At 40.8% G+C, this 19,666-nt stretch overlaps 1 protein-coding gene across 2 annotated transcripts; it reads right to left on the bottom strand.

Moving 5' to 3' along the window:
- Window positions 1-249: 249 nt before the first annotated feature.
- Window positions 250-18,151, bottom strand: PSME1 (proteasome activator subunit 1). Of its 2 annotated transcripts, none has more exons than XM_075277415.1 (11): window positions 18,006-18,151; window positions 16,910-16,942; window positions 16,736-16,798; window positions 14,557-14,658; window positions 13,103-13,148; window positions 11,349-11,446; window positions 11,137-11,205; window positions 10,992-11,059; window positions 9,191-9,245; window positions 8,975-9,061; window positions 250-552 (listed from the first exon to the last, which is right to left on the bottom strand). In XM_075277415.1, exons 1-11 carry the CDS (start codon window positions 18,042-18,044, stop codon window positions 472-474), a joined length of 741 nt encoding a protein of 246 aa, XP_075133516.1. In that variant the 5' UTR covers window positions 18,045-18,151; the 3' UTR covers window positions 250-471. The 2 variants fall into 2 exon arrangements, with proteins under 2 accessions (XP_075133516.1, XP_075133522.1); XM_075277421.1 differs by having other exon boundaries at window positions 14,563-14,658; window positions 18,006-18,150.
- Between the last annotated feature and the right edge of the window lie 1,515 nt (window positions 18,152-19,666).

The raw sequence follows: 19,666 nt of genomic DNA, 5'->3' as shown, positions 1-19,666 counted from the left end.
GCTTAATTTTGTTCATTGGCAAAAAAAACTATTAACACTTCTATTTTTGAAAACCTCCTTCCTTTGCAGCGTTTTTTCCCCCAAACTGTCTAAAATCTTTGCACAGTACTTTGTGTATGTATATATATTTTATATATATATATATATATATATATATATATATATATAAACACTCATAAGTGTACATAAGCTGTAACTCTATCACTTACATTTGCCTATTTATTACGTCACATTATTACACTGTACAAATTTAATGTCAGAATTGTTATTTATTACATCTGATCTTGATTCATGTACAATGGCTCAGTTCTCAAAGCATTGATAGATTTCTTTATTTTGCTTGTAAGTCTTTCATTGCACCTGAATTGTGAAAGCAAACTATTATTCCATTACAGGCAATGACAATCTACAAATGTATCAAGGGACAAACATCACAAATCTATGCAGATAAGAATGACACTGTAGATTTGCTTAGTAGACGAGTCTCTTGGTATCTCCACGAGGTCTCTTAATCTTGCTGTAATTCTTGATAATAATATCACACAGCGTGGCCTGTGGAAAGACACAATGTTATTCACAAACGTACACAGCCAAAACTCGATCAGGAGACCAGGACTCCTTGCATCATAGTAATCTATGATGTTGGGTGCCCAGGCCTGTCAACAGCTTCACTATGTAATACTGTATATAGCACGGATAGTAGAACCATGGGGAGACAGAGACTCCTAGCAATATAGATCTTTATGATGCAAGGAGTCCCGTTCTCCTGACTGGGTTCAGGTCTGGAAATACGACCAGGTTTTCTGACCCAGATTCTCTAGTATGTATATAAATAGCTGTATAAATTGCTCTTTGCTTGTAAACAAACGTTGTCCTAAAATGGGGAGTTCATTCTATAAACGTATCATGTCCTAAGAGGGGTCATAAGGATTGTGCTGAAATATAGTTTGCTCACTCTCCTGTATTCAAACACGATAAGCAATATAGTTATAAAATCAACTATGCATTTATATGTAATGTATATACGGAGTTACTATTATATAGCTGGTAATAATTAAACATACAAAAAAAGTTGCATAATTTGTTTTCTTTTTGATAGTGATGCTTTTTTGTTGTTGTTGTTTTACCTCAAAATGTAATGTTATTGTACAAATTAAAAACCACAAGAGATAAACAATATAATGGATACTGTACCAGAACATATTATTTTATTATTATTACTGTAGGTTCACACCTGCATTCAGGTTTCTGTTTGTGGGGTTCGCTTGGGAACTCCATGAACGGAAACCTAATACACTTTAACCCCTTAGCGACCTTTGACGTACTATTACTTCATGGGAGCTTGGTACTTAGCGACCCATGAGGTAATAGTACGTCATGGTTATAAATAGTCTCCGCGTCTCAAGAGACGCTAACTGTAAGAAGGTTGCTGCTGTCCATGACAGCAGACAACCTTCTCCACGTGAATCGGGAGGTTTAACCCCCTCCCTGCCACTTAGATTGCTGAAAATGACCGATCTATTCAGATCGGTAAATTTCAGCTTTCCGGCAGCTTTCCGGCACAGATCATTGGATCTGCGCCGGCAGATGTCAGTAAAAGTGACAGGGATTGGAGGTATACATACCACCAATCCCTGTCGAGTGTTTGGGGGGCGTACAGTGGCGCCAACCCTCCAGATGTTGCAATTGGTTGATCGGCACGTGTCACGGCCGATCAACCAATTGCAGGCTTGCAGGACAGTGTTAACCGGGGGTCACTTTGCTTCCCATGTCAGTTCCCCTGGGACTTGCGAGCAGAGTAGACCTCCGTGCTGCCCTGTGAGCCTTCTGTGCGTTACCGCTGCTGCTGCGTGTCTTCAGTGACATATTTGATCTGATCAGAGCTCCGTCGCTGCTGCTGCCAGCCACCCTCTCCTGTCATTCCTAAAAATCTCCCCCCAGCCACTCCACCAGCCACTCCACCCTCCCATCCCCATTCCCATCCCCTTCCCATCCCCCCTCTCCACCAACCTCTGATCTCACGTCTGGCTGCATCAGCTCCTAAAAAGTTCTGCAATCTGCACCTAGCCAGTGGGTGCAGAACAGAGCCTCCCTCCCCCTTCTTCCTGACTGCTGGTAAAATTAACACTTTACCAGCAGAACTTTTTTTGGAAAGCCCTTCTTGGAGTTTTTTTTTTTAGTTAGTTTCTGCAATAAAGATATAGTGTGTGTATGTATGTATATATATATATATATATATATATATATATATATATATATATATATATATATATATACACACACTTCTATCTGTATTATTGCAGTTCAATTTTAGCTAGGAGAAGAATTTTTTTCTAAACTCAGTTTTTTTCTAAAGCGCAGTGATCAGTAACAAATAAACGTTACTGATCACATCTGTACTGTTTTGCGCACTTTTTTTCTAGTTAGATTTAGTAATAAAATATATATAGACTGCTCCGTCTATTTTATATTTTATTAGTTCAATTTTAGTTAGAAGAAAAGAATCTTTTTTTTTTCCGTTGTGCTACTCAGCGCAGTGATCAGTAACAAATAAACGTTAGTGATCACATCTGTACTTTTTTTGCAGGTTTTTTTTTTTTTTTTTACATCAAATACACGTGTTAAAGCACAACACACACCCCACACTTTGAATTTTCAATAAAGTTTCAAGAAATAAAGTTTTATATACTCAAGTAAAACACCACACACACACAAAAATGTCCCAACAGTCCCAATCATCCCAAAGAAGGTTTTCAGTAGAAGAGGCGTACGCCATACTGGCCTCTGACACTGATACCGCCAGCGAGGGAGAAGAGGAAAATGCCCCATTCCTTTATTTTTCCTCTTCTTCCTCCTCCTCCTCCTCATCCAGTGATGAGCAACCCCAAAGGAGGCGCCCCAGAACAATTGCTGATTTAGTTGCCACACCTGTAGAGCCCATGTGGACCCCACCACCAGAAAATTTTGAACCTCAGCTTCCTGACTTTGTTGCCCGGTCAGGAATACAAATTGAGACTGAGGGCTTCAGAGAAAATGACTTTTTCAAAATCTTTTTCTCTGATGAGTTTGTAGATCTTATGGTGGCCCAAACGAATTTGTACGCTGTACAATTTTTGGAACAAAATGCCACCTCTTCCTATGCCAGGCCACAGAACTGGACCCCAGTAAATGCAGCAGAAATGAAGATTTTCTGGGGTCTTATTCTGCATATGGGCATAGTGAAAAAAACTAAAATTTGTCAGTATTGGAGTACAGATGTCTTGCACAACACTCCAATCTATCGAATGGCTATGACCAGGAAGCGGTTTGAAAGTATCCTAAAGTTCCTTCATTACAATGATAATTCCCAGTGCCCGCCCCAAGATGCCCCAAATTTTGACCGCTTATACAAAGTTAGGCCAGTTATTGAACACTTTAGTACCAAATTTGCAGAGTCCTACATCCCTGATCAGAACATTGCAATTGATGAGTCTCTGATCAGTTTCAAAGGGAGGCTAAAATTCCGCCAATACTTGCCCAGTAAGCGGGCACGGTATGGCATTAAAATGTATAAGCTATGTGAGAGCAGTTCAGGATACACTTATAAATTTAGGGTGTATGAAGGAAGGGACACAAGGATTGAGCCCCCAGACTGCCCCCCAATCCTAGGAGTTAGTGGGAAAATTGTGTGGGATTTGATGCACCCACTGCTGGACAAGGGTTATCACCTCTATGTAGATAACTTTTACACCAGCATCCCACTCTTTAGATCCCTGAGTTCCAGAGGAACTGCAGCTTGTGGGACTGTGCGCAGAAATCAAAGAGGCCTCCCTAGGGCACATATTGCGCAGCCCCTCAGAAAGGGTGAGAGTAGTGCCGTCTGCAATGAAAATATGCTGCTGGTCAAGTATAAGGACAAGAGGGATGTTTTTGTACTGACCACAATTCATGGCAGCGGCAGCACCTCTGTCCCTCTGCGTGGCACCAGTACCACTGTCTCCAAGCCAGACTGCATCCTGGCATACAATAGGTACATGGGAGGGGTTGATCTATCTGATCAAGTCCTAAAGCCCTACAGTGCCATGCGAAAAACAAGAGTGTGGTACAAAAAGCTGGCCGTGCACATGGTTCAGATGGCATTGTATAACGCGTACGTGCTATCACGATGTGCAGGCCACACAGGAACTTTCCTTGAGTTTCAGGAGACAATTAACAAGACCCTGATATTTGGGGACCTAGAAGTGCCAGGCCCCAGTACTTCTGAAACTCAAGGTTCCCGTATAGTACCAGGGCAACATTTTCCCGGCGAAGTCCCCCAAACTGCTAAAAAAGGGAAAAACCAAAAAAGATGCAGAGTGTGTTACAAAAGAGGAATAAGGAGAGACACCACTTATCAGTGTGACACCTGCCCTGATAAACCTGGCTTGTGCATGAAGGAGTGCTTTAGATTGTAGCACACTTCCATGGAATATTAATTTTAGAATTTATTTTCCATGGAATATCGCCTCCTTATACCATCACGTATTCTGCACACAATTACTTTCATCCGGTTATGCAGTAATTTCTGCAAAATAAATTATTGCCATACAAGCTGCATCCAAATGTTTGCTATACTTGGGTGCAATTTAACACTGACGTCACTGAAGTCAAGGGGTCTAGTTTCCAAAATGGGGTCACATTTTTGGGGGCTTTCACTTTTTTGGCACTTCAAGGCCTCTGCAAAGGTGACATGGTAACTAAAACCAATTGCAGCCAAATCTACCCTCCAACTATTGTTCTCTCCCACTGTGTGACCATACATCACTTTACATACACATGTGGGGCATTTCTGTAGTTGGGAGAAAATGCTTGACAATTTGTGGGGTGCATTTTCTCTTTTAACCCCTTGTGGAAATGCAAAATTTGGGGTTAAAGCAACATTTTATTGTAAAAAAGGAAATTTTTCATTTTCACATCCCAATAGTTAATTATTTTGTGAAACTCCTATAGGGTCCAAGTGTTAACTATGCTGCTTGATAATTTTCCTGAGGGGTCTAGTTTCCAAAATGGGGTCATATTTTTGGGGGCTTTCACTGTTTTGGCACTTCAAGGCCTCTGCAAATGTGACATGGTAACTAAAACCAATTGCAGCCAAATCTACCCTCCAACTATTGTTCTCTCCCACTGTGTGACCATACATCACTTTACATACACATGTGGGGAATTTCTGTAGTTGGGAGAAAATGCTTGACAATTTGTGGGGTGCATTTTCTCTTTTAACCCCTTGTGGAAATGCAAAATTTGGGGTTAAAGCAACATTTTATAGCAAAAAATGTTACTTTTCCTTTTGTTGGGCCAATTCTGCTACACTCCTGTAGGGTCAAAGGGCTCACTATACCCCTTGATAAATTCCTTGAGGGGTCTAGTTTCCAAAATGGGGTGACATTTTGGGGGTTTCCCCTGTTTTGGCACCTTGGGGGCTCTGCAAACGGGACATGGTGCCTGAAAAGTATTCTAGCAAAACCTGGCCTACAAAATCCAATTAGCGCTCCATCCGTTTTGAGAGCGACCGTGTGCCCGTACATTAGGGTACCAGCACATACGGGGTATTGTCGTGTTCGGGAGAAATTGTGTAACAAAATGTGGGGTGCAATTTTTCCTTTAACCCCTTGTGAAGATGAAAAATTTGGGGCTACAGTGACATTTTATTATAAAAAAAGTAATTTTTCATTTTCACATCTCAATGGTAAAAAAAATCTGTGAAACACCTGTAGGGTTCAAGTGCTCACTAAACCCCTTGATAAATTCCTTGAGGGGTCTAGTTTCCAAAATGGGGTCATTTTGGGGGGGTTTCTACTGTTCTGGCACTTCAGGGGCTCTCCAAATGCAACATGGTGCCTGAAACAGATTCCAGCTAAATTTGCCCTCCAAAATCCCAATAGCGCTCCTTCCGCTCTGGACCTCACAGCGTGCCCATAGATCATTTTACATCCACATATGGGGCATTTCTGTTGTTGGGAGAAAATGCTTGACAATTTGTGGGGTGCATTTTCTCTTTTAACCCCTTGTGGAAATGCAAAATTTGGGGTTAAAGCAACATTTTATAGCAAAAAATGTTACTTTTCCTTTTGTTGGGCCAATTCTGCTACACTCCTGTAGGGTCAAAGGGCTCACTATACCCCTTGATAAATTCCTTGAGGGGTCTAGTTTCCAAAATGGGGTGACATTTTGGGGGTTTCCCCTGTTTTGGCACCTTGGGGGCTCTGCAAACGGGACATGGTGCCTGAAAAGTATTCTAGCAAAATCTGGCCTACAAAATCCAATTAGCGCTCCATCCATTCTGAGAGCGATTGTGTGCCCGTACATTAGGGTACCAGCACATACGGGGTATTGTCGTGTTCGGGAGAAATTGTGTAACAAAATGTGGGGTGCAATTTTTCCTTTAACCCCTTGTGAAGATGAAAAATTTGGGGCTACAGTGACATTTTATTATAAAAAAAGTAATTTTTCATTTTCACATCTCAATGGTAAAAAAATCTGTGAAACACCTGTAGGGTCTAAGTGCTCACTATACCCCTTGATAAATTCCTTGAGGGGTCTAGTTTCCAAAATGGGGTCATTTTGGGGGGGTTTCTACTGTTCTGGCACTTCAGGGGCTCTCCAAATGCAACATGGTGCCTGAAACAGATTCCAGCTAAATTTGCCCTCCAAAATCCCAATAGCGCTCCTTCCGCTCTGGACCTCACAGCGTGCCCATAGATCATTTTACATCCACATATGGGGCATTTCTGTTGTTGGGAGAAAATGCTTGACAATTTGTGGGGTGCATTTTCTCTTTTAACCCCTTGTGGAAATGCAAAATTTGGGGTTAAAGCAACATTTTATAGCAAAAAATGTTACTTTTCCTTTTGTTGGGCCAATTCTGCTACACTCCTGTAGGGTCAAAGGGCTCACTATACCCCTTGATAAATTCCTTGAGGGGTCTAGTTTCCAAAATGGGGTGACATTTTGGGGGTTTCCCCTGTTTTGGCACCTTGGGGGCTCTGCAAACGGGACATGGTGCCTGAAAAGTATTCTAGCAAAATCTGGCCTACAAAATCCAATTAGCGCTCCATCCGTTCTGAGAGTGATTGTGTGCCCGTACATTAGGGTACCAGCACATACGGGGTACTGTCGTGTTCGGGAGAAATTGTGTAACAAAATGTGGGGTGCAGTTTCTCCTTTAACCCTTAGTAAATGTGTAAATTCTAGGGCTAAATGAATATATTAGTGACAGAAATTGAAAAATGTAAATTTGACCTCCATTTTGCTGTAATTGCTGTGAAATGCTGAAAGGGTTAAGAAACTTTCTAACTGCTGTTTTGGATTCTTTCAGGAGTGCAGTTTTTAGAATGGGGTGACTTTTGGGGGGTTTTATTAGAGAGGCCTTTCAATTTCCCTTCAGAACTGAACTAGTCCCTTGAAAAATGTGTTTTGGAAATTTTCTTGAAAATTTGGAAAATTACTGCTTGACTTGTAAGCCTTATAATTTCTGAAAAAAATGAAAGGGTGCTTAAAATTTGATTGCCACATAAATATGAGACATGGTTAATTATATTTATGAAAAAATTTGGGTAGTATGACTTTCTATTTGAAAGGCTTGCAATTTCAAAGTTTGAAAACTGCATTTTTTTCAAAATTTTCACCAAATTTCCTATTTTTTCATAATTAAAGACAAAACATATTGTCGAAAATTTACTACTGACATGAAGTACAATGTGTTACGAAAAAACAATCTCAGAATCACTTGTGTAAGTTAAAGCGTCTCAAAGTTATTGACATTTAAAGTGACACATGTCAGTTTTGAAAAAAGAGGCCTGGTCCTTAAGTCACTTTTGGGCTGTGTCTCTATGGGGTTAAAAAGTGGTTACCTGCGGAAATCTGCAGACCTCATAGACTTAATGGCGTCCACCGGGTTTCTACCCGGAAAATGGATTTTTAAAGCGGAATGGGCAACAGAATCCCCAAGCAGAGACAGGACAGGACGCAGGAGTGAACCTACCCTTATATAGATTCTAGGTTCTCTTTATACTCAGAAAATACTGATGACCTATCCTAAGAATAGATTATCAATGTCTAAATCCTAGCAACTCCTTTAAGAATTAAAGGGGTTCTCTGGGGTTAACCATTTTCAGGCATGCACCAGGGAAGGGTCATAAAATAAAAATGCGCTGAAACTTACCTGCATCCCCACTCCCTTTTCTTGCACTGGGCTAGCCGTGACCTCCGCTGTTTTGTTTGTATATTGGACAACTGTGGTAATGATGTAATGTGACAGTCCTGATGATGTCACATCACTGCATTTTGCGGTTCTATATACAGTACAGTCCCAGTACAGGAACAGAGGGGAGAATGCAGCTAAGTATCAGTTCACACTTATTTTATAAACTTACCCTATTGGTTGCTTTACAGTTTTGATCCCAGAGACCATTTTAGCCAATTAGTGACTGACCCATAGACTTTCTACATCGGTCAGCATATAAAGACAATGGCAGATTTTTTATCTACTCTTTCCCAAAAAAGTTAGTAAAAATTCATCAATGAGATAAATCTGCCCCAAAATAGTGCACTGTCATACAAAAAAACATAGATAACTTGACAGAAAAAAAAACAAAAAAAAAAAACCTATAGCTCTTGGTATGTAGTGACAGAATAAAACAAAAAAGTTGGTATGGTTATTAAGGCCTAAAACAGTCTAGTCACTAAGGAGTTAACCTTGTGTATGCACTCATTGGGAAGCAATGATATAAGTAATATCAGTTTGACTACTTGCTGTTTCCTTCTCTTTACTATATAATCCATAGTTCTATTGCAGGGATATTGGGAGCAGATTAAGCCCTTAGTTGTTTTAGGTTTTTGGTTTTTTTTATCTGCTGTGATTTTTATGTCCTGTAAGTGCTAGCTGCATTCTCCTGTGCCAAGTTGCCAACACATTGCGTCTTACTGACAGACACAAACCCGCCCCTGCAAGACTCACATAGAAGTTCCTTATTTCCAAAGCTGTGATCCGGAGCTCAGAGTATTGGGATTCATCCAGCTGCTGAACTAGCGCACGATAATCACCCTGAGAAAGGCAAAAGGACAGCTTCTTCAGTGGTTAGTTGTAAGGAGACAACTGTTCTGGTAATAGAAGTCTCAGCCTTACTTTAATTTGGTATATGAAACCTCTTAAGAACAGACTGCATAGGCTTACCACATGGGGACTTTTTGACGCTTTGGCGACTGCATCCCCTCGATCAGAGAGATATCTAAAAAAGGCAATGATGACACGATTAGAAGTTTCTCCTGCTAGCTCCATCCATCTTCACTAGCACAACAAAACAGTGACCAGAAAAGAAATGCATGTGGTGGCTACTGTGTTAGACAACAGCCTAAACTTTGTAATTGATAAATTGATGTCTTACCAGGGAAAACGTTTGAAAATTACAACAGCTGATACTGCTGGAGGAATCATGCCGAGGCCCTTACAGAGCATAGGCTGGCCTCAGGCTTCACTCCTCATGGTGCAGAGCAACCTCTAAACTCCATGTCCTCATTCCCTCTGTCACCCTTTTATGTTGAAGATGTGGGTTTGATGTACACACATTACTTGATATCTTTTGGATGTGTTCCATGTCATTCTGGATCAAAGGTTGACATATGACCTCCAAATTTACTAGTTAAAAACTGCCTAACTCACCTGTCCTGTTTGTGACATCCCCACTTCTCCCTACAAGAAATTGGTAATCTGACATTAAAGAGGACCTTTCATGTCCTCGGGCACATGTGCTTTTATATACCGCTAGAATGCGACAGTGCTCTGAATTCAGCACACTGTCGGCTTTCTCATTAAGTGCCCCTCTGAGAAGAGATATCGGTGCAGTTACCGATAGCTCTTCACTATCAGAAGGGCATTCCTGACAGTCTAGCTGGGAACGCCCCTCCTGGCAGTACTGACCGTAGCGCTATACTGTCTGAGGAGGTGTTCCTTACCGCCCAGCGATGACGCTGAGTGGTGAGGAACGCCCACCCAGTACTAATCTATGGAGACATACTGTCAGGAGGAGAGTGGCGTTCCTCACCACTCAGTGTCATGGCAGGGCAGTAAGGAACACCCTGTGCCTGAAGATATGAAAGGTCCTCTTTAAGGGTAAGTTCACATAGAGTTTTTTGCAGGCAGATTTTAACACGGTATCCTCCTCAAAATCCACCTGCAAAAAGGCCTCCCATTCATTTCAATGGGGTCCTTCGCTTTTTATTCCTGCTAGCAATTTTTTTCAGCTAGCAGGAAAAAGAAGCAACATGCCCTATCTTGCCTCGGATTCCGTGGCTGAGTCAGTGCAGCGTCCCCAGCACCATACACACTCCTGATCAGGCCCATTCATTCAGGCCTACTCAGGAGTGGGATGCCGCAACGGGATGTCAATGCACTGCATTGGACATCACACAGTGGAAAAGGTTTCCGGCATGTGAACATACCCTAAAGGAATGCAGGTGGAAACAGTACCTCTGCCATATTCTTTAAAGGGTATGAGGTCAGGGAAAAACAGATGGCACATGCATACTCACGTGTGTGCTGTCCATTTCGATTTTACTGATCCGTACACTGCACACAGTCATGTGCATGAAGCCTCAGGGTGCACTGGTATAGAACTGTGCATTCCACCTTTTATGTACATATTGTTCCTCTGCGCCCTTTCTTTTTCTATACCATACATGCGTCATCTAGTCCAGATTTCCTTTTTTTTCTTCTTAATATTTATTTCTTTAAACTATACGAGTGTATGATACCTCACTTTTTACTGCCGTTATCTCTGGCATAGTTGTACATAGAGGCCTCTCCTATGAATGTCTACCAATGTCACACATACATAAGACTTAAGTCCGACCAGCTTATTGAAGAGTCTCCTGAGCAGGGGGTTGCTTCTATGACTTCCATATGACCCAATATATAAGGCAATGCTTTCAATGCATACATTTGATATGAAGTCCTACCATTTAGAAATGTCACTTACTTTGATATCTGGGTATGAGATGCATCTATCTTGGTCCTCACACTTGTCATCAGTTCAAACACTTTTTCCTAGATCCAAAAAGGAACGTATTAATGGTCAATATAAACTGCAGAGTTACATCATGTATGAGGGTCACATGACTCACCTGAACTGCAACTCCAAAGTTATTCCCGTCCTCAATCTGTGGAATCTGAAGTTGAAGCCAAAGGGTAACCTAAGAAGGAAACAAAATATGATGTATTGCTTTCCATTTTTCATTTTTAGCTACCACATTTTCAGATCTACTAAATCTCAGTTTCCTTTCTGCAGACCATAGACCCAATACTATTGTGTTTCACCCTTGGCACTATTTATTACCGTATTCAGATTTTCCTTTAATTGCTGGATTTCAGTCTTGATCTTTTTTTGCAAAGTTGTGATTTTTTCATTACAGGATATTGGACCGCAGGGAGGTCCTGTACAGAAAAGAGTAATAAAGTGTTTTGGTTACTTTTATAAGGGTATGTACACCATTTTACAAATTACTGTATATATGAAGATTATCTTTATAAAAAAAAAAAGCTGAATTAAATCTTATTAATATGTCTGCAATTTACGTACTTACGCCATCCTCATTTTTTATGGATGGCCTATGCATCTGTTTGTTTTAATGTATTTATTCAGACATCCATATTTCCATGGGGGATAGGTGAAAAATAAATCTGAAGCATGTTTGTTTTTTTCACTAATGCTCATTGATATCAAGGGTACACATCAATGCAAGTCTATGGGTATGTGAAATAAAACGGATGGCATAAAACCATGTTTTTTCCGTATTTCACAGAGCTAGATACACTGGAAATGTAAAAAATGGATGTGAAAACAGATCAATCATAGACCGCACACAATTTATGTCATTATATCATGCTTATAGCCTGTACTATAGTCCAGCACTCCATTAGACTGCATTAGCAATTCTGAAGGCTTTAGATTTCCCAGCATTCTTTGTTTTAATATAATAATAATAATAATAATAATAAAATTAGTTATATAGCGCCAACATATTCCACAGCACTGCACAATTTGTAGGGTTGTTTTAAACATATTTGTGCTAGGTTCACACTAGCATTTACGAGACTCCGTCCCCCATTCTGCTTAAAATCGGCAAAGAGAAAAATCACTGTAGGGTCTGCGGGTTTCTGTGTGTAACCACTTTTTAAGCAGAATGGGTTTCCATCTTTTGGGTCCTCAAGCAAAACCGAAGAATGGAAACCCGCCTGCTAGTGTGAACCTAGTGTTAATAGCCAAATTAAGTGAAATATATTCTCAAAAATTGAATGTTACTTTAGTAACATATACATTACTACATATAAACTTTCTTTTGTTTCAATGTTTTTGCGGGCTGAACCTTGGAATCTTTTTTGCAGAGGGAGATGTTGCTTGTGAATAGACATGCTTCGTACATGGGCCCTATTGGTCTGCAGAAGTGTGACATAAAGGTAAATATGCCCTTCAGGGTATACCGTATATACTCGAGTATAAGCCGACCCCAATATAAGCCAACCCCCCTAATTTTACCACAACCTTTTGACTCAAGTATAAGCCTAGGGGGGGAAATGCAGCAGCTACTGGAAAATTTCAAAAATTAAAATGGTTTTTGGGTGCAGTAGGTGCTGGGTGATGGGGAAGGGGAGGGGTTGTTTTGGTTGTCTGTCTGCCCCTTCCCTGAGCTTGAGGACTGGGATTTTTTTTTTCCCCCACTTGGAATTCAGCCTGGCTGAATATAGGGTATCTGCAGTGCTCCTATTAACCCCTTCCCAATGGAACAGGAGCACTGCAGATCCCCTATATTCAGTAGACCGGGCACTTTCAGACACAGGGATACCTAATGTGTTTGTGTTTCACAGTCATTTTCTACTTTTATATGTATTCTAGGGAAAGGAGGGATTTAGAGCTTTTACTTATTTTATTTTTACATTATATTTTTTTAAAGCTTCTTTTTTTTCACTATTTTGTGGGAGATTCTATACATTACTATTGCGGCTGGTCATAGCCCCCCACCCCCACCCCCAAATAAAATTTCCTCCATGGGAATGGACCCTAAGAATGATGACAAACAGTAAATGACTTACCTTTGTCCTCATCATCATCTTTCTTTTTTTCATCTTTTTCTTTCTTCTATATAACAATAAAATTCAAGTAAATAAGTTAAGCGTTTCATACAAGTTTCACCACATTATTTAAAACTTATATACAATATATATAGGGATATATTCATAGAGTACTGTATGAGTGTGATGTGCAAAGGTCAGAGAGGTAGAGGCATTAATTCAAGCATGGAAAAGACCCTATGGCCTCCTTCACACGACTGTACTTTTGATCCCGCACAAAATGCTACACTCCCACATTACTCTAGTCCCTAAACTAATAAGGATTTACAGAAATTTTCAACGAGCCTATTGGTTTACTAAATACAAACCTAAAACCCTCTCTTATCCACAAGCACTAGGTAAGCTTCATTCCCTGTCAGGGAGGAGATAATATCAGAAGGACAGTGGACTTGATTGAGGTGGCCAATAGTTACTTGACCCCGGCCCTTCTTTTTAGCCTTAACTCTAAGGGTGCATTCAGACTACGTAACGCCGGGCGTGTATGAGAGCCGTACACGCCGGCATTACGGCAGACTGCCGAACACTTCCCATTCACTTCAATGGGAGCGCTCGTAACAGCGGCGTTTACGAGCGCTCCCATTGAAGTGAATGGGAAGTGTTCGGCAGTCTGCCGTAATGCCGGCGTGTACGGCTCTCATACACGCCCGGCGTTACGTAGACTGAATGCACCCTAAGAAAGCATTTAACCGTATTGATTGGTCCTTCATGATGACTCCATAAACTATTATACTATTTTGGGACCCTTCTGGTGGCTGTCCTGCGTTCTGAGTTGCTGTATATGGGGGCTTATTTTCTGTGGACCAAACTGTATTTCGTGATGGTATCATTTAATGTTCCACATGATGTACTGGGTTTCTTAGACCAAATAAAGCAGCCTGAAATCAGCCCTAAAGCCAGTTGCACAAGGCTAACCAGTTGCCATGAATGAACGGAACAGGCGGAGCACAGAGGACATGTGGATGCCAGCTGTGTGCCGCCAATGCTTCCGCAGCCCCTTTCATTCAATTAATAGGAACCGCGGAAGCAGGGCCACAAAATCAGACAGGAATAGGACCAAAGAAATGAATGGGTCAGTGAGCTATCCAGGAAAAACCCGAATAGCACACTAACCGGTCATACAGTTGTCGCAAGGGGGCTAAGGCTGAGGCCACACATTGAGGAACAGCTGCATCTTTTTTTTTTTTTTTTGGAGCCAAAGCCTAGATTGGAATGGGATATACAAAGGAAGCACTTGTACTCCCTCCTGCAAAATCTGCAACAAATAACACAGCTTTGCTGCAATGTGTGGCCTCAGCCTATGGATGAGTTTCCATGTTCAGGTTTATTGATGTACTTTTTGAAGGCATCAAAGAGGGGGAGAACATGTACTCTTTTTTTTTTTTCCAACAAACATGAATATAAACACACCGTAATACTCTTACCAATTTCTCCTTTTCTTTTTCTTTTTCAGGGTCTGGGATTGGTATATCCAGCTCAGCTTTCAATGTTTTCAGATCTGAAACATTCAGTTCTGGAGACTGACAAAATCATTAAAAAAAAAAAAATATTAGAACAAAAAATTCCAAATACATAGGAAAGACGGGTAATATAAGAGCGATAATGGGGAAAATGTATTATATGCAGGTTTTTTTGCCCATTATGAGCTGTGTGCACATTTTTTATGAGGTGTATTTCCATGAACCTAATTTTCTAAGAAGGTGGACAAGCGTAATGAATCTTATCCATGTCCTGGCCATGTACTGAAGTGCAGTTGCCCCTTTTTTGTAGCTTTTGTAAAAAGTCACACTTTATAGATGTATTATAAAATGTTACTTAAGATAAAACACACCCAAGCCCAAAGTAACAAGCCCTGTACAAGAGCCCTCAAAATCGGCTGTGGAGAAGTTAGCTTGGTAGCAGCAGTGGTGTGGACTCAATCAGTCAAAGACAGGGACACAAAAAAAGCAGGAATCAGATTTGTTTAGAAAAACAGGAAAATAAATATACCTATACATCAGGCATAAAATGAGCAAAATAAAATAAAAGCCTTAGAGGGGTTGTCCCATTTCAAAGATCCTATCTATAATGGTCGTTTATGTAAATTGAAGCCTTTTTCTAAATATATTGCTTTAGAAATTCTGCTTTGTTTGCCTGCAATGTGACCTTATTCCTTCCTTGCATTGCCTTTACTCCAAAAACATATGCAGTAATGTCCTCATTGCTCCAATGAACAGTTTACATATTGACAAACACAGCAATATCTTGGCAATGGAATGACGTATTCACAAGAGGAAAACACTGTTGGATTCAGGTGACACTAATCTATTTATTTGTGGGGAAGGGTTGATATGCTGGGTTGTGAAGACAGACTGACTTCCTTTAAAGCCAGCTACAAGATCAAATCCTGGACAGGCTTCCCGCAGTATTTTTGAAGACAGCCTTTCTAGGCTATATTCACATCTGCTTGAGAGTCGCTGCAGAATCGGCTGACAATTGGCGAAGGGAGAAAACCTTCACGTTTTTATACAGAAACCAATGGAGAGAAAAGTCCTCTGTGCAGAACTTTTCTCTCCGATGATTCTTGGTGGATTCTGAAGTGGAGTCTTCTATTATAGTCTATGGGGTCTACAGGTTACCGCTGTTTTAAAGACAAGCTCTGCTCCGTTTGGGTCCTCCGGTAGACCCAAACAACGGAGAGCTCAGCACAACAGTAAAACTAGCCTTAAAGGACAGGATTCAATCTACTACTAGGGTTGAGCAATTGGGATTGGGAAAGATTGGATCAGATCTAGCAAATTTCACTATCGCGATCGGCTGGAAAATGATCCTGAAATCTCAAGATCGGCTCAACCTTACTCATTAATAGGGTTGAGCAATGGGGATTGGGAAAGATCGGATCCCAATCAGTGATCGACCAAATTTCACGATTGCAATCAGGATCGGCTGGAAAACGATTGAAAATCGGATTTTAAAAACGATCCTGAAATCTCAAGATCAGCTCAACCCTATTCAAGTATATACCATTAGTGTGGTTAAGCGATCGGGATCGGGAAAGATCGGATCCCGATTGGCGATCAACAAAATTTCACGATTGCGATTGGGATCAGCTAGAAAATGATTGAAAATCGGATTTTAAAAAGCGATCCTGAAATCTCAAGATCAGCTCAACCCTATCTACTATCTAATGCTTGTTTGTATGAGCCCTAGATACAAGATCATTTCAGGGGGCAGCCAAATGCTGTACTGTGCTGTAGGGAGTCAGAGAAAGCACTCATTGATTAGCAGCTTTCACTCATTATGATAAAAAAAAACAGACAAACCTGTTTTTATATGAAATGTGCACATTCTTTGCTAGAGATGCACCTTGTGAACCAGCATTACTGGCAGAAGGGTGTTGCAGGTGACTTCACAGCTATTAATAAGGTAAAGTCCATAATCAATTATGTGAAAACACTCACGGCCCTATCCTACAGCACCACATTATACAATGTAGCAGCATAACAAGCCGTGAGCAGGATATCATTATTTATTTTTTATCTAAAAGCAGGAACAGATGACATCGGAGGACATTTACTCATCAGACTAACTGGATGGATAAATACCATAGTGACTTACACTGAGTAGTTTGTCTAACTCGTCAATTTTCTTAGGAAATCCCACTGAGATCAGTTCATCAGCCTAACACATGGATGAAGAATGTAGTGTAAAGAATAAGAATGATGGTTATTGATAAGACTACTGACAGTATGTTAGAAACATATACAAGTCGCTACAATATGGATAACTTACTTCCTTAGAGAGTTGGCTTTGGAAACTGTTTACCTGTAAAAAGAAGTATTAAGAGATGATTTTACATGATCTCAAACATTGCAAGCAGGATTTATCTCTCCACCGATTTCAGGAGGAAAACGGCCAGACCCCATTGTAGTCTTTTTTTTTTTTCTTAATTTATTTATTTTTTCCCTATCAGTAAGGCTGGGTTCACACAGAGTTTTGGGACCAGATTTTGAGGCGGGAATTCTACCAAATTTGAGCATACTATAATTTTTCTGTTGGATATATCTGTAATCCAAAAGAACAGGACTCCTTTCAGCTCCTGTTTGAATATGACGGCATATGGATGTGTGGTAAAGTCCACATGCATTTGAAAGGGAAGCCTTTGGAAACAGTGTGATAATATGGGCTTTGGTAAAGGACAAACCTGAGATCCTGAATTCTCAGTAATCTCTAATGGTATGGTTTCACTACTACAGTATTCACAAGGCCATAACTCAGCAAGTTAGGAAACACACGCTTCCTCCTGGCCTTGCCCCTACTTGTTGGCACAATACATAATCCTATTTATATATCTCAGTATACCGTAGAGTATGGACTTGAAAGCAAAACACTGGCCTCAGATCAGAAATCTGCTGTGATATTTGATCTTGAGTCTTTATGTCATTTAATCTACAAGTTTCTGGCGTTCAGGTTCTTCTTCAAGTTTAATATCAGATCACATTTCTTCCCTTCCTGGATTGAAAGCTTTAGTTGTGTCGTTACTCTCGACTGGCAGAATACAAGTGTTATAAAGCTATCGGTCTGCTCCTTATGACAGTGTACTCTGTAGAATATACACAGATATCCATGTATGATATGACGTATCATTATGATTGTATCTACAGTATATTTAGGACCTACGACTGACAAATTAAAGCTATTATCAGTGTTTACTTCTCAGCTATTCTGATATTTATGTGTGAAGAGGTCTCAGCAAACTGCAAGGCAGGAAGTATTGTTTGTATATAGATAGACAGACAGGCAGATACAGTTGTATGACGGTGCAGATTTTAGGTCTCCTCTGACACATGCACTGAAACCATACAAAGCATACACCTGTGCTACTCACCTTCTCTATGGCTGCCCTGGAAACCTCTACATTTGCCATTCTGGATTAATTGTACAGACAGACCTAGTATCTGTATTGTTGCTTCTGTTTAGGGGAAGCGTTTGACTCTGGAAGAGAAAGTGAAAGGAAGAAAAAGGGACTTTCTTGAGGGAGGTGGAGCTTGAAAAGGAGGTCGTGTGCAGAGGTGAAGGGGTTAAACTGTATACCTATTCGTATGGAGGGGGTTGTCTGAGCAAACCCTCGAAACATAGAGAAAGATTTACAGGCTATTTTACATAAGGCAAAAAGAAGTTTCTGATGCAAGAGACTCATCTGTCAAAAGTGCACTGTAGTTAATCTTTTTAACCCTTTCCTTTAAGGTTTTAGATCTTTCAGGGCAAAGAAACAAAACTTACCATATTGTGAAATGATTCAGATCTGAATACACAGTATGGGCTCATGTACCCAGGGAGGTGGTCTGTACAACAGTGCAGCTACTTGGTATAGGGTCACACATATGTGCAGAAATACTATAGACTAGACTACTGGTTCTCACCCTGTGGTAAATGTACCCCAGGGGTATGCACCGCAGTGAGAATACCCCCCTTCATGATGGTAGTTAATGGGGTTCACCACCCACGAACTACTAGTATATTCTGGGCAGGAGCGTAACTAGCAAATACTGGACCCCATAGCAAACTTTGACTTGGGGCCTTCCATGACATAGCGCCCCCTTCCTGTACCCCTCAAAGTGTAACACTGCACATTTACACAAAGTAGGCTCCAGACAGTATAATATCCCATAGCGGTCACTTCTCATAGTATAATGTCCCATAGCAGCTTCTCCACAGAGTATAATGTCCCACAGTGGTCCCTGCACACAGTATAATGTCTTATAGCAGCTCCTGCACACATTACAATGTCCCATAATGGCTCCTCCACACAGTATCATGCCCCTGCATTCAGTATAATGTCATATAGTGTACCCTTCACACAGTATAATATTCCATAGTGGCCCCTGCACACATTATAATGTTCCATAGTAGACTTCATACAGTATAATGTCCCACAGTGGCCCCTCCACATAGTATTATGTCCCATCTTGGCCCCAACGGTGTTCATTGCAAATACCGCAAAAAAATGGGGTTCAGAAAAACCCCAAATTTTTTGTGTACATCATCTATTATCTATGATTGAAGGCCTAGTGGAGGTGACAAAAATAAAAAACAATGGTACTCACTTCTCCTGCACAAGTCCCTGCTGTTTTTGGCCCTTTTTGAAAGACCTCACAGACATTTTATGGATTAATCTGGCGTCATTATGTGTTGCAATGCCAGCCTGACCCACGTGACAGTGAAGAGTCACAACAGTGCCTAGAACAGGTGAGTAGCACTGTATTTTATGTTCGCTTAACTCCCCTGGGCCTCTGATCATTATACTCTGAAGAGACCCCAGAGTATAATAACAGCAGTATTTGCTGGGGTCCGCTCAACAAATAATCTTACCTACCGATCTTTGCTCCTGCTCACAGCTTCCTCCGCTTCTCCTTCTTCCCTCCATTATACTGTGAGGAGGGGCCACTTTGGGACATTATACCATGTATAGGAGCTACTGTGAGACATTATATTGTGTGAAGGGGCCACAATGGGACATTATACTGTGTGAGGGCCAATGTGGGACAT

Source organism: Leptodactylus fuscus, chromosome 1 (assembly GCF_031893055.1).
Source record: "Leptodactylus fuscus isolate aLepFus1 chromosome 1, aLepFus1.hap2, whole genome shotgun sequence".
In the NCBI taxonomy this organism is placed as follows: Eukaryota; Metazoa; Chordata; class Amphibia; order Anura; family Leptodactylidae; genus Leptodactylus; species Leptodactylus fuscus.
This window is presented reverse-complemented; position numbering and strand designations above follow the sequence as displayed.

What these genes read in the sequence shown, in the direction of transcription:
- PSME1 (XM_075277415.1), bottom strand. Translation starts at nt 18,044, where the DNA reads ATGGCAAATGTAGAGGTTTCCAGGGCAGCCATAGAGAAG. An exon ending in AGTTAGACAAACTACTCAGT is followed by an intron (nt 14,659 to 16,735) that starts GTAAGTCACTAT and finishes TGATTTTGTCAG; the next exon opens with TCTCCAGAACTGAATGTTTC. An exon ending in TCTCATACCCAGATATCAAA is followed by an intron (nt 9,246 to 10,991) that starts GTAAGTGACATT and finishes TGCCTTTTTTAG; the next exon opens with ATATCTCTCTGATCGAGGGG.